At 42.7% G+C, this 14942-nt stretch overlaps 1 protein-coding gene across 1 annotated transcript; it reads right to left on the bottom strand.

Annotated features, from left to right (window-relative positions):
* Nucleotides 1–723: 723 nt before the first annotated feature.
* nrf1 (nuclear respiratory factor 1) lies at nt 724–10325 on the bottom strand. The gene is made up of 11 exons (XM_058077832.2): nt 10202–10325; nt 8737–8823; nt 8488–8632; nt 8227–8341; nt 8036–8162; nt 7726–7866; nt 6477–6635; nt 3967–4260; nt 3736–3893; nt 2813–2934; nt 724–1248 (listed from the first exon to the last, which is right to left on the bottom strand). The coding sequence occupies exons 2-11, from the start codon at nt 8803–8805 to the stop codon at nt 1088–1090; spliced, it is 1491 nt and encodes a 496-aa protein (XP_057933815.2). The 5' UTR covers nt 8806–8823; nt 10202–10325; the 3' UTR covers nt 724–1087.
* Nucleotides 10326–14942: the final 4617 nt, after the last annotated feature.

The following is a 14942-nucleotide window of genomic DNA, read 5'->3' on the forward strand; positions in this document are numbered from 1 at the left end:
AATGGTTCTAGGTGACATGACAGCGCTGTCTCCTCCGCGGGGCTCAGATCAGCACCAGCTTGTGTCCCTGCATGCGTGCCGGGCCCGGGATGCACGTATTAAGAAACGATTAGTGGAGATTAAAGCTCTACTCGCCCCGCATGCACGACTCCAACCCCCCATCAGCACCCAACCCCACCCCACCCCAACAATCAATAGGCATGCAGTAATCCTCCAGCACCTTCACTGCACAGATTGGATCCTTTTTAATGACAACCACTCCTGTAAACATCCTATAAAGAACTCCATAGGAAAAAAGCCATATTTTACAACAATTACTTTTAATACAGAAAAGGTTCTTGTATGCTTTGAGTTAAGTGGAGCTAAAAGTCAGTTTATTCCAGTTTTAGTTTTGCATAGGATGTTCCTGCTGCTTTTTGGGGTCATATTCTGTCTAAATATGAGCGGTTTCATCAGTGCCTGAGGGTTTTTAATCTGGAGGAAGCGGGGATGTAGGATGATGCCTGATAGATTAAGGTCCGAGCGCCTCTGTCCTCATATGTGTGTGTGTGTGTGTAACAGAAGGGCCCCCGCCGGCCAGCAAATCCCGGGCTTTAAAGCCGAGGAGGTTGTGGCAGCTTATGATGTAATCTGACTGTCACGGCAGGGAGGAGAACGTGGAGGTTATGGTGTTTTGTTTTTTTTTGTAGCCAGGAAACGGGTATAAAAACCCCAACTATCACCTTTTCTTTTTTTCAATTTTATTGTATATTTAATGTTGCATCTAAACAAAAAGACAAATATTCCTCATTACAATCTGTACAACACGTGGATCGTTCACAATAAGTTGAAAATACGAGACTTAAATGTGAAAATACGTATTGCAAATAAACATCATTGACATAAAAAAATAGCTCATGTACTTCCTGAGTACACGTAAAAACGCTGTATCGTGTCGCTATTGTGATGATGATGATAATAATGACGACAAGCACACAGGAAAGGAGTGCAGATTCAGCAGTTTTGGTTCCGTTTTAAGTCGAGGAGGAAAATAAATAGCTACACGAGGATGACGCCGGGGTTTAAAAAAAAAAAAAAAATGGCCGCATCACTGCTCCAGGGTTACCACTTCCACCGCCTGGCCGTTGAGCGTCACCGTGCTGTCGATGCGCGTTGCCACCGGCGCCATGGCGACCTGCACGGGTCGGTTACCCTGCGCCAGGCTGGTCACCACCGTCTGGTACATGCTGACGGGGATCTGGACCAGACCTGGAAGAACATTCCCAGGGTTGGTTAATTGCGCAACAAATGGCCGCCCCACAGCTGTGTGTGCTTGGGGTTGGGATTACCGTTGCTATGTCTACCAGCTGTCAGCGTCACAAGTAGGCTTGTCGTAAACGTTCATTTATTTATTTATTTTTTAATTCCCTGCTTTTGAGGGGCTAATTATGGTTGATTAGCGACAATATAATTATAATTACTGGCCACTCCACAACATGGTTACTAAGAGCGCTTGTAGCCAATCACTTTTAACGCTCCTCTCCACTCCAGTGATTAGCCAAGGTCAGTAAAGGCAAGTGCTCCTTGGCTTTGTCCTCAGTGTTTTTTTGATGAAATACAAAGTGAAAGTACGTGTGTACCACTTCCACAACAGGCAACATGAAAGTCTGCTTCGCTCGGAATGGAGAGGATCAAAGCCCTCCAGCCACTCGGCCCCTCCCCTCCCTTCCCGAGGGACGTGAACTGGCGACAGGTTTTACTTGGATTGATTGACTCGGCGCCGAGAGCTCATTTGTCGCATTGACTGGTTGGTCGGACATGGACATTTCGTAATAAGAACACGCGAGCGAATGAATTGAAATAAATCTGACATGCTCATTAATTTATTCAAGTGTTAAACAATTAATTACATGCCAGGTAATTATCACATAATCATCAACCCAATGGTAAAATATGGTGGAGGTAGTGTGATGGTCTGGAGCTGATTTGAAGAATCGCAGTAATTTGCGAAATAATTTGATTAAAGTGCAAAAAAAACAAACAAAAAAAAAACGAAAATCCGTGATTTAAAAAAAAAATTTTTTTAATGGGAATTTTAGGGAATTAATTTGATTTTTTTCTGTTAAAATAGCCATTTTTTAAATGCATAATTACTTTAATTCCCTCAGTCCCATGCGCATAAAAAATGCTAATAGACTTTTAAAAAAAAAATATATATATATTAATAAACAAAATATTAACAGCATCCCACTTAATGCAACACATTTTTATTTTATTTCAGCAAAAACCGCCAGATTTTATGCATATTTAGAATAATTTTCTTCATTTTATTGATGGTGCAACGCTCCATCCCATGCATGAAGCAAACTGCTAATAATTGGTGCTGAGAAGCTTAAAACATTTTTTTTTTTGTGTGTGAAATAAATTGATTAAAGTACAAAAAAAACAAAAAACGGAAATCCCGGGGTTTTTTTTAATTTATTTTTTTTAAATAAAATTCGCTGGAAGAGACTAATTGCGAGTTCTTAAGCAACGTAGCATACGGTCCATACGGTTATACGACGCCAGCGTGGCATTAAGAGGGAAGGCGGTGACGCCACAAGTTGCGTACCCGCTAACCCGGCCATCTGTTGCATCAGCACGGAGTAGATTAGCCTCGCCGGCGCTCACTTAAACTTTGTCACGCCGATTAGGAGTGTAATTGGGTTAGTTGCTAGCATGAATGCGAGCGTCGCACGGATGTGCTGCCACCTAGCGGTCTGGAGGCCGCGCAAGTTGTTAGCTTGAGCATATAAATGGCGATAAAAACAATACGATTAGCATAAACGTTTACCTGTTGCATCCTGAACGCCTGCTAGAGCCCCGACGGCGGCCGCCGTCTCAGCCAGGACGATCTGACCCCCGCCTTGGAGGGTGGCTTCGGCGAGTGTTGCTACCGCGTGGGCTGCCGCCTCGCTGTACGTGATAAATAAGCACATAGATAAGTAACTCATGTATTATAGACATTTCATGTATAAGCATATTGGAGACACCAGGTTATTAGCAAGTGTGTGTGTGTGTGTGTGTGTGTGGAGGGGGGGTTGGTAGGAGGTCTTAAGAGGCTTTTCCAGTCTGGACTTCCAAAGGTGGCAGGTGCTGAGGGGGTCTAACAAAGCAGTTTTATTAACCAGATCATGGCCGACTGAATGAGCTGGAGCCTCTTGGCACGGCGGCTACTGCTATGAGCTAATAGAGGCTAAGCGGTACGGGAAAACAAGTGCGAGGGCTCAGGTGGGTGCAGGTAACAAGCCCCGCTGGGACTGTGCCACAGGTGAGCTGTTGCTGTGGCGCCGGGAAAGTAGCTGATGTGTCAGCGTGCTAGCTTGGCGACACAAAAACAGTCTGACTGTTCAAAATGTTATGGTATATAGACAACGTGCAAACAAGGCTTCTCGCGGTATATACTGTACATGTACATACACATGTTTTTTTTTCTTCTTGTCTATCCCCTCCTGCTCCGGCCAAATAATATTCCATTTCACAGGGAAAGTGAAGCTTACATTTTTCCCAAATTTCAGAAAAAGCTGTAAAAATATACTAAAAGTGCCATTGCAGAAGGCGGGACTGGTTGCCTTGCCTGAACAAACCTAGCATGTACAAATAGCACCTTGTTAGCTAGCATTGATTACAAATAGTATAACAGTATAAATGGAAGGAACTGGTTTTTTCAAGCTTGTGAAAAGCGAGAGTACAACTTGACGAGCGGCGTCTGCTGACCTGTTGAGCGCCATGGTGACGGTGGCTCCTGTCTGAATTTCCTGGCTGGCGGCGACGGCGGCCTCGGCCAGTGACGCCACCGCTTGCGTAGCCTCCGAGGCCTGCGTGGTTTGGATCGTCATCTCGCCGCCCTGCAGGGTGGCCCAGTTTGTATCCACCTAGACGAGACAGGCGGTTTTATCGCAATCAGTCGACGCGCGTAATTTAAGTGCGATGACGCCCATGTGTTACCTCGCCGTCCGCCACCGTTGAGTAGTTGACTTGCAGCTCCGAGGCGTCGGCCAGCGTCGCAACCGTGTGTCCCGTCCCGACCTGGATGAGCGACACGGTCCCGTCGGGGTTGTTGATGGTTTGCACTACCGTCTGTGCCGGCACCAGGTGTGCGATACTCTGCGCGGTGGCCAGGTGGTGTTGGGTGGTCGTGGTGGTGATCTGCTGGTCCTCAAAGGCGTACAGCAGATCCTCGCGGCCGTGCTGCTTGTAGCAGTTTTTCACGATGGTCCGTAGCGCCTGCGTCCAGGACACCTTGGGGGCGGGGGGGGGCACAGAATAGTTACATGAGGTACTTTATTAGGTATGCTGAGAGTTATTTGTTTCTAATGTTTTCTTTTTAAAAAAATGAAAAATTAGGACATTTATTTTGTAGCAAAAATAAAATGTATTTAACTACCAATATATTTACAGTGAAGAAAATAAGTATTTGAACACCCTGCTATTTTGCTATTTCTCCCACTTAGAAATCATGGAGGGGTCTGAAATTTTCATCGTAGGTGCATGTCCACTGTGAGAGAGATAAACTAAAAAGAAAAATCCAGAAATCACAATGCATGATTTTTTAACAATTTATTTGTGTGATACAGCTGCTAATAAGTATTTGAACACCTGAGAAAATGAATGTTAATATTTGGTACAGTAGCCTTTGTTTGCTATTACAGAGGTCAAACGTTTCCTGTAGTTTTTCACCAGGTTTGCACACACTGCAGGAGGGATCTTGGCCCACTCCTCCACACAGATCTTCTCTAGATCAGTCAGGTTTCTGGGCTGTCGCTGAGAAACCCGGAGTTTGAGCTCCCTCCAAAGATTTTCGATTGGGTTCAGGTCTGGAGACTGGCTGGGCCATGCTAGAACCTTGATATGCTTCTTACGGAGCCACTCCTTGGTTTTCCTGGCTGTGTGCTTCGGGTCGTTGTCGTGTTGGAAGACCCAGCCACGACCCATCTTCAATGCTCTGACAGAGGGAAGGAGGTTGTTCCCCAAAATCTCACAATACACGGCCCCAGTCATCCTCTCTTTAATGCAGTGCACTCGTCCTGTCCCATGTGCAGAAAAACACCCCCAAAGCATGATGCTACCACCCCCATGCTTCACAGTAGGGATGGTGTTCTTCGGATTGTACTCTTCATTCTTCTTCCTCCAAACACGCTTATTGGAATTATGACCAAAAAGTTCTATTTTGGTCTCATCTGACCATAAAACTTTCTCCCATGACTCCTCTGTATCATCCAAATGGTCATATGCAAACTTAAGACGGGCCTTGACATGTGCTGGTTTAAGCAGGGGAACCTTTCGTGCCATGCATGATTTCACATCATGACGTCTTAGTGTATTACCTACAGTAACCTTGGAAACGGTGGTCCCAGCTCTTTTCAGGTCATTGACCAAGTCCTGTCGTGTAGTTCTGGGCTGATTCCTCACCTTTCTTAGAATCATTGAGACCCCACGAGGTGATATCTTGCATGGGGCTCCACTCCGATTGAGATTGACCGTCATGTTTAGCTTCTTCCATTTTCTAATGATAGCTCCAACAGTGGACCTTTTTTCACCAAGCTGCTTGGTAATTGCTCCGTAGCCCTTTCCAGCCTTGTGGAGGTGTACAATTTTGTCTCTGGTGTCTTTGGACAGCTCTTTGGTCTTCGCCATGTTACAAGTTAAAGTCTTACTGATTGTATGGGGTGGACAGGTGTCTTTATGCAGCTAACGACCTCAAACAGGTGCATCTGATTCAGGATGATACATGGAGTGCAGGTGGACTTCTAATGGGCAGACTAACAGGTCTTTCAGGGTCAGAATTCTAGATGATACACAGGTGTTCAAATACTTATTTGCAGCTGTATCACACAAATAAATTGTTAAAAAATCATGCATTGTGATTTCTGGATTTTTCTTTTTAGTTTATCTCTCTCACAGTGGACATGCACCTACGATGAAAATTTCAGACCCCTCCATGATTTCTAAGTGGGAGAAATAGCAAAATAGCAGGGTGTTCAAATACTTATTTTCTTCACTGTATATTATTGCCAATTTACATATTTTGTAACCAATTTATTTTTATCTTTAATTATTCAGCGCTTTTTAAAAATAGATGTGCCATTTTTATTAGTTTAAATAAAAATTATAAATCAACAATGGCCTGTTTTTGTGGCCAAAATAAAATATTAATATATATATATGTGTATATAAATTAATATATATTAATATTTTTGGTCATGCAATATATAATAAAATGTATTTATATATATATATTTTTAAATATGTTTATATAATATATATATTATATTAATATATTATATAATATATTAAATATCATATATATATTTATTTTGGCCTCAAAAACATATATAATATATATATAAAATACATTTTATTATATATTGCATGACCAATTGTATTTCATTTTATTTGATTATATTTTAACCATCACTTTTTTTTTTTTAACAGTTCCTTCTGTCACATGATCTCACCCTCTGTTTCTGCTCCTCAGTGCGCACGTCGCTGCGCACGTTGGCCCAGGGGATGTCTTCGGGCCACCACACGGGCTTGCAGCTCTCCTTGCCCCAGCCGGGCTTGCCTCGGCCCGTCGAGTACTTCAGCATCTCCGGGATGAAGGCTCTAAGCTGGGCCTGTGTGGTGGAGCGTGTGAAGGAGGAGAAGATGGGTGAGGATGTGAGGATGACGCCCTTGAGGTGAGTATTGATCATGAACGTGCTGCTGAGGCGGTCGGGGGCCTGCAAATAGCAGCGCCGAAAAGGGTCTAATCTATGAGCATGGCACCAGACGGACATTTCAGACAAGACCTTGGCGGCTAAGATTTTAACATGCTGGAAAACGTCATGAAGCGTCTTTATTGCCGTTCATTAACATAAACAACTAAGAAACACAGCAGATATGGGATGCTAATTGCTTGGTAGCTAAACTCCTACGTGATGGTGCAGATCTAGATAAAGGTGCCAACACACGCAATGTAAGACAGATTGCGGACATTGCTGAGCGTACGAATGTGCTGGTTTGGGGCCCTGCTAAGCCATTTGTCGCACGTCATCACTTCCTGGCAGGGTGTTTTTTAGCATATGTGAGCATCCCCCTCCCCCCCGCCACATTTCCTTCCATTAGGTGTCTCAATACTTTTGTTAAGAGCCAGATGGTCTAATTACAGTTGCAGTGAGTTAAGTGGCATGACCTTACCAGCAACCCCGCCCAGCTTAATCCTCACTATTTAGCGGGGCTTCGCCGATGTTGCCCCTTGCTAACATGGCTGTGATGCGAGTGCGTGGTGGGGTGGGGGTAATTACGGACTCACCTGCTGCATATGCTCCATATATTAACCCCCCACACACACCTTTCTTTAGAACCTGAGCGAGGCAACAGGTTATTGCTGATAGTCTTAGCAGAAAAACAAGCCCCACAAGACTTGTTTTAATAGTCCCCCCCCAGGCATGCTGCGTTGACGACGGTACAGCGTAAACAAACTAGGCTCTCACGGGAGCTTGTGACACGAATGCTATATGCTACATTGTTCTTTCTCTCACAGAGTCCATGCATTTAAAACACAATAACCGAACATCTTAACTGAATTATGCCGTGTGGCTTGTTGGTGTTGTCATCTGGCGCCCTCTGCTGGTTAGGACATTATACTACATGTCTTAGTGACTGATGTGGAACGACTCACAGTCAAACTCAAGCATGTGCTTAATAAAGACTGTGTTGACTCACCTGGGTCATTTTATCCACAGAGACTGGGATGCCGTCGATGGTGAGGGGGGGCAGCTCGGAGGCCAGCTCTCCTCCGGCAGGGGCATGCTCTGCTAAGGCGTTCTCCAGGTCCTCCAGCATCATGCCTTTGTACTTCCTCACCTGGAGGAACATCAACAAAAAAAAGATGTGTTGTATTTTTAATTCAAAATAATAACATACAATTTTAACAAACTGTATTATATTAATATTACATTACTATAAGGTTCAGAGCACACCTCTTTTACAAACGTGAGGGTCTGTTATCGTAAAAAAGGTCTATGGCACTCACCACATTCTCCAGAGGAGCAGCACCAAACACCTTGAAGACCGGGTTGGGTTTGGACGGCGAGATGCACAACACGATGGCCTGCTGGCCTACTCGGGTGGTGTACTCGTCCAGCGTGGCCCTCAGCTTCCTGTTAAACAAGCAGTTGGACAATTTAGACTGCTAAATATTCCTTTTTTAAAAATGTTGCTCACCTGAGGAGCCGTGTCTGCTGCCTCTTACGGATGGAAGGGTTGGATTCAAAGATGTGGGGTCGCTTTCTTTTCTTGCCGGTTGCCACGGCGGCAGCTGCGGCCATGCCGACGGGACCTAAAAGAATTTTAATATTTTAATTAATGCTTAAAACAGTGTCAAAAATAAATAACTAGAATTTAATAAATGCACTACCTCGATGTGTTGGCCACTTGTAGAAACGACAATATCTTTATTATTAGGACAGTTAAAACAATACTAACCTGCTGCAGCCAGGTGAGCGGTCACCTCATCGTTCCCGGCCGAGTTGAGGATGTCCGTGTCGTCGTAGGGGTCCTCGTCGGGTGAGGAAGTGGAGTCGTCGTCGGCGCTCATCATGGATGCGTCGCCAAAGGTTGTCACGTGCACCTAAGCGCAAGCAGGAGTGAGATATTTGACTTAATGTGTTATGTTTGTTGTTTTTTTGGTTATTTACTTTTTTTTTTTATTTATATATTTTTTTAGAGACGAACCTGTTGGCTGACGGCACTGGCCTCAATGGTGGTCATGTGTTCTGTCTGGTGAACGGCGTGATCCTCCATGACAGCTGGTTATAGTGACTGACGATACATATTATAATAGAAAAACACGGAAAATTTGATAAATGAACCGATAATCACATACGTGTGCATCATAGTATGTGCAGGAGTCACTGTAGAGGTTAAATGCATAAAATAAATGTACTCACATGGTATCTTATAAACACAAAATACTTTAACTGGCTCATATTATTCCATGAGTTCCTTACTGAGACCACATATATTGATATGCTAAAGGAATTGTGCATTATCATGGAGCGGGTTGTCATTGGCTTTGTGCATGATTTTAGCTATTTGAAGGACCAATTATTCCCCCATATCCCCACAAAATAATTCACATATGGTAGAAGCATATTTAGTAAACAACTCCTGAACAACATCTTAATATTCGCTTCAAGATTTTGCTCAGGAGAATGCATCTGCAAGTGATTGGGAGAAATACCATCAAATATGCAAACAATATGACTTTTATTTCAATCACAAATGAGCTTTTTACAGTGCAGATTTTATTGCAGTGCTTGTGATGGTTATCCAAATCGATATTATTGATCTGTATTGGATAGTTTATTTTCAAATATCTGTGTTTTGATGTGTTACTCAAATATTTGTGTCTACTGAAATTGAATCACGTTACTTACTGATATTGTGACATTTTCTCATATTATTTTTAGTGTTGATACTAAAAAATCCAAAACACGTGTCCTTTATTTAATCGTAATTGTATTCATAATCGATAAATTAACGATCTTTGAAAATGTATCTGTACAGGTAGTATAGCTCACGTTTAGTACTTATGGAGTGTACCTAATGTTATCGTCGATGTTTACATGACCAACCGGTTAAATTAGAAACTAAAGCAATTTCTAATTTTACTCTTTTTAGACAATATGTTTATAAAACTTAGTTGCTTTTAAGCGCGCCAAAGGATTGCAGTGCGACCCGCCGGTTGCCTGTTTACTGCTAAGCTAAGCTAACTATGCTAGCTATGTCCTACATTTAGCTTACCAGGTGACTTGCTAACCATTCAATAGTGGTTTTATTCAAGGTACGGAGCTCGTATGGTAATAACGTTGTTATTCCATTCTGACAATCGTAGGTTAAGTGGGCGTTAGAATGTAAGCTACCGTTAGCGGGGAGGTTAGCATGACAATAATGCAGAAAAAGGCAGCAGCTCGGACAGGCTTAGCGGCCCAGTTGTAGCCGCCAATCTTGACGTCTTCGAGCTTTTTTTCCCCTGCTGCAATAAAACGTCAACTCAATGGAAGCAACGCAGCTTTCACAACACGGCTGCTGTCAACATGCAGACAACTGCATCTTTCCAGTCCAAAACGCTGCCGGGTTCCATGATGCGGCTGCGCCAGGGCTGAAATAGATGGAGATTGCGCGGTAGGGTCCTTACCTCAGAGCGGCTGCGCTGCTTCGGGCCTGCGCGGAGCTGACAACAATGGAGGACAACACAGGCTGGGTGAGCGGCACTGGTGACGCATTCAAGGGCTTCCTCCTGGCTGCGATCACTCATTGACACCGTGTATTGGGCTAAGAAACACAATAAGACACAATGCAAAGACGATATGCTTATTGGTTAATCCTCAAATATTATTTCCACAGATATATTACGATACTTTAATATCATTCCCATATAACGCATACATAGACAGAACGCCATCGTTCTCTGTTGGTTGCCGTATGTCCGATAGCCGGGAAGGCACCATTTTATTGCTTTCATGGTGCTACTGTCAACAGTCATGTCGTCTGTTTGGCACGTGCAATGTAGCTTTATGTCCAGAAATCGAAACAAATTAAAAACATAATTGCTTTTAAAAATGAATTTTAATTGTATCTGGAATCTAAAACCTAAATCCACAAATTCTATTTCCATTCTATGTTAATGTTGTACAGGTCTTTATTGTGAAAAGGCTTAAACAACTCTTATGGATAGAAGTTATATTGTAATGTCATAGGGAATATTGGTACGGACGATTAAGGTATAGTGGAGAATGTAATTTGGGTAGGAACGAAGTTGAATATTGATGGTGTTTATCAGAACAATACGAGATGAGGTTAAAGACACACACAGAGATGTTATAATACCATTTAGTTTTCTTTTTTTTACTAAAAATGCGTGTGAATTGAGTTTTCCTCCATGTTATATACACCGATGCAGTAGGTGGCGATATGCACCTTAACGTCACGGTTGCAACCCCTTAAACCAAAGAAGAAGAAGAAGAAGAAGAAGAAGAAGAAGAAGAAGACGACGACGACGAAGAAGAAGACCCGAAAGGCGCCATTTCAAAAAGGCGGTTTAAAAAACACGACACATTTACGTTGCTTGTTTTTTTCTGCAGGCAGAGGAAGTACCATTGATAAGTAAACAACACTAGCACACCGATTAGAAAGTATGTCGCATTAAAGTGATAGTTGAATTATTTACAACTTTTCTGCTGCTAACATACTGTCCTTCATGTTTATTTGGTTGCAGAGGTCGTGTCCAAACAACAAGTCTTTTTTATTTCCGAGCCGTTTACTAAAACGGTAAATGGGTAAGTAAATCTACATAGCACCACAATAACTTTACACGCACCATCAATCATGCTAGAATAACGCATACCTCCAGGGGACAGTGTTGCATTGCACATCCTGATACAGCAGGTTGTTTTCCTGTGGCGTTATTCATATTTTTTTTAAGAATAGTTAACTCAACTTTTGTGCCACCAAGGGCACTGCAGCTTTAATTATTATGCAATGTAGATAAGGCTCACAACCTGGGAGGTGTGCAATCAATACTATACTGCTGAGGTCTGAAGTCTCTTGAAGGCAATGGCAAAATATTACAAACAATCTAATGCAATGCACGTGCTCGCGGCCATGAATGTGCACTTTTTATGCACGATTATCATTTTTAACACACTTTTAATATTCACCGCAGGGTTGCGCTGGTTTAAATGTCAAGTTAGCCAAGATCGTGTGATTGTTGGGTCAACGCTGTGTCATCCATTTCAACACACAGCAAGAATACCAATGATTTAGATGCACTGTGTGGTCAGTAGGGGGCGCTGCAGCTCCATGCTCTTACCCTCATGGAGTAAAAGTTTACTGCTGAGCTGCAGAGTCATGCCCAGTAAATGAGATGACATTTTGATGCATATTTCATGCTGAGGATTACTCCTCTCTAGTAGCTTGCTTGCTTTGCTTGGCTTTGTGCAAAAGTTACGCAAGCTGGGTTTGTCCTTCTGTGTGGATTACGTCTGCATTATACGTCCCTCAGTGAGGCAGGAAGTGGATACAGTGCAAGAAAAGTAGTAGTAGTAGTAAAGGGTTTGGGGCTTTTGTGTCCATCTTACAGTGCATGATTCTGCTGCTCCTGTATGCAGTATGAACAATAGCTGGTAGCGTTTAATACTGCTATTATTATATTATTCTAAATTTCCAAATTTTTGGGGGAAATTCATTCATTCATTCATTTTCTGCCGCTTTTCCTCACAAGGGTCGCGCAGGGTGCTGGAGCCTATCCCAGCTGTCTTCGGGCGAGAGGCGGGGTACACCTTGGACTGATCGCCAGCCAATCACAGGGCACATATGGACCCTGTGATTGGACCTAGCATGTTTTTGGAATGTGGGAGGAAACCGGAGTACCCGGAGAAAACCCACGCATGCACAGGGAGAACATGCAAACTCCACACAGAGATGGCCGAGAGTGGAATTGAACTCGGGTCTCCAAGCTGTGAGGTCTGCGCGTTAACCACTTGTCCGCCGTGCAGCCCTTTAAATTATTTAAAAAATATATTCAAATCAATCAAAATTAATTGTATGTACTTCAACATATAGTTTTCTAACATTTGTTGATGGATAAAATTAATGAATTAATTAGGTGAATGAAATTAACGCTAATGTAAAGTTAAGTTTTTTAAAAAAATAAAAATTTTAGCTCATTTATTGTATTATTTTAATTTCCCCCAAATAATTTATTAAAGTCATTATTTAAATGATTTAAAAGCCATTATTTATTTCTCCCAAATATTGTTTTCTAAAACAACACAATTAAGCCCATCATTCACTATTGTTTTAATATTTTTTTAATTAATTAATTAACCTCACTAATTGTATTATAATTTTTAAAATGTATTTCAATATTTTAATAAATAATTCATAAATATTTACACATTATTTTTTGCATGTCTAATTTCCTAAATTAGCATCATTCGATTTTGTTGTTTGCTGACTTGCTCACAACCTTTGAGACGCTTCTCCAGCATTCATTATTGTTTTATTAATTATTTTTTATTAAGTAATTAACCTCACTAATTTTATCATAATTTATTTTAAATATAATTCAATGTTTTAAAAAATAATTTAGAAATATTCACACATTTTTTGCATCATTCGAGTTTGCTGACTTGCTCACAACCTTTGAGACGCTTCTCCAGCAGGTGTCTGGTGTGTGTGAGAGTGACAGGAAGAAAAGCTGCGACATGCTTTGGGGGGCAAATTTATTTGGCGCCGACTGCTGGTTTGCATGTCGAAATCTCTGGACTCGGAATATCAACAGCGTTTGTTGTAGGTAAACAATCTCCCCATAGTACCATCGTCTATTGAGTAAATATCCTTATATGGCAACCTAAAAGAACAACACACCAACCAGGCAGAAATGAATATATGAGGATAAACACATGGCAAACGTGTAAGCGGGGGGGGGGGGTGTCTTGCGTGCTTTGACACAACAAGTGATGTCGCAGGTGTACCGCCATGCCTCTTCACACATGCTGATTGTTTTGACCAAGATAATTGGGCCTCGGCTCGCCTTGTGTTGTGCCGCCAATAAGTCGTTTCAACACCTGCCAAACGTGGGGTCGCCGCAATTGTGCAAGCTCTGTGGCGGGATTGTGCCTCGTGAGCAAAAAAAAAAAAAAAATCTGATGTAATTGGATGTCAAAAGTTGACATTCAATGTCTCGAGGGGCAATACATGCATGAGTGCTGGCAGCGCTGGGGAGCAGCGGTTTAATTGAGGGAAACGCTATTGTCTAAACAAAATATTTAAGTGTGAGCACAATGGCTGTCTTGTCATCACTAATCCTCTTGGATGTGGAATTGAACACAGCTGTACAGGTTGGGACTGGAATCCTCTTCCACTCCTCCATGGTGGATGTGCTCCTTGACACCTTGTGTTCCTCTACCTTCTTTCCCTCAGGTGTGAGGAGACATACTTGGCCACTGCATCGTCTTCCTTGGCGAGGCACTTGATCATCTTGGAGGGGTCCTGCACATTTTCCTCAATGAACCGTGGCTCCCCAGTGGCGGCAGCGCTCTTGCAGCCCCAGTCCATGACTCCACCATGCTTGAGGTAGGAAAGGTAGGAAGTTCCCTTTTATACTCGCTTGTTTTGCTGCCTGTTGACTCATTTTCAGTGGATAGTAAATCGATACCGCTATACAAATGTACACTGACTACTGTAAAGTACATTATAGTATTGTCCCACGATAAGATACAATAAAGTGTTTGGGGTGTTGGCGCTTTTCTGAGATACTTTAACCGCAGAAGGCTTTTTTTTTTCTCCAGTAAATAACAGAGTAGCGTCCTTTCAGCTTGGTCCTCAATTGCATTTTCCCCAGACAAGAGTCCCTGGTGCTAAACCATTTGAAGCCAGAGTGGAAAAAGAGCTGACGAAGGATGAAAAGTTACTTTTATAGCGAGCCTGTTTGTGTGTTGCACTTGTGCGCTTCTCTAATTTAGCAGCCGAGGCTCCTGTACGTGCTCGGCCTCTCTAACACCATCGACCCCCCCCCCCCCCCCCCCCATGGCGGTTAAAGAACAAGTCCTGTAGCCGGAGCTTGTACTGTTAACCGTTAATGTGAGGGTGGCAGTGTAAAAAAAAAAAAAAAAGAAACCTTGCCATCTTTCACCGAGGTGTTTTACTCTCGTATTATACAAACTTTGACCTGCCTTCCCCCGAGGAATCATCTCCAAGTTGCGTCCAAGGGTCAAGGCCATTAAAGCTGCATGATAATAGGATGCTGCTCAACCCCCACTAGTCCGGAGTCAGCAGAATTAAGAGTCAGGGTCCACGCCGACTTTGTCTTTATACAGCAATGATCCCTGCTGATGCATGCATTACCGACAAGTACGCAGAAACTTTTTAGGCAC

The sequence above is a fragment of the Doryrhamphus excisus genome, linkage group LG2 (assembly GCF_037039965.1).
Source record: "Doryrhamphus excisus strain RoL-2023G ecotype Guam linkage group LG2, RoL_Dexc_Guam_v1.1, whole genome shotgun sequence".
NCBI classification, from domain to species: domain Eukaryota; kingdom Metazoa; phylum Chordata; class Actinopteri; order Syngnathiformes; family Syngnathidae; genus Doryrhamphus; species Doryrhamphus excisus.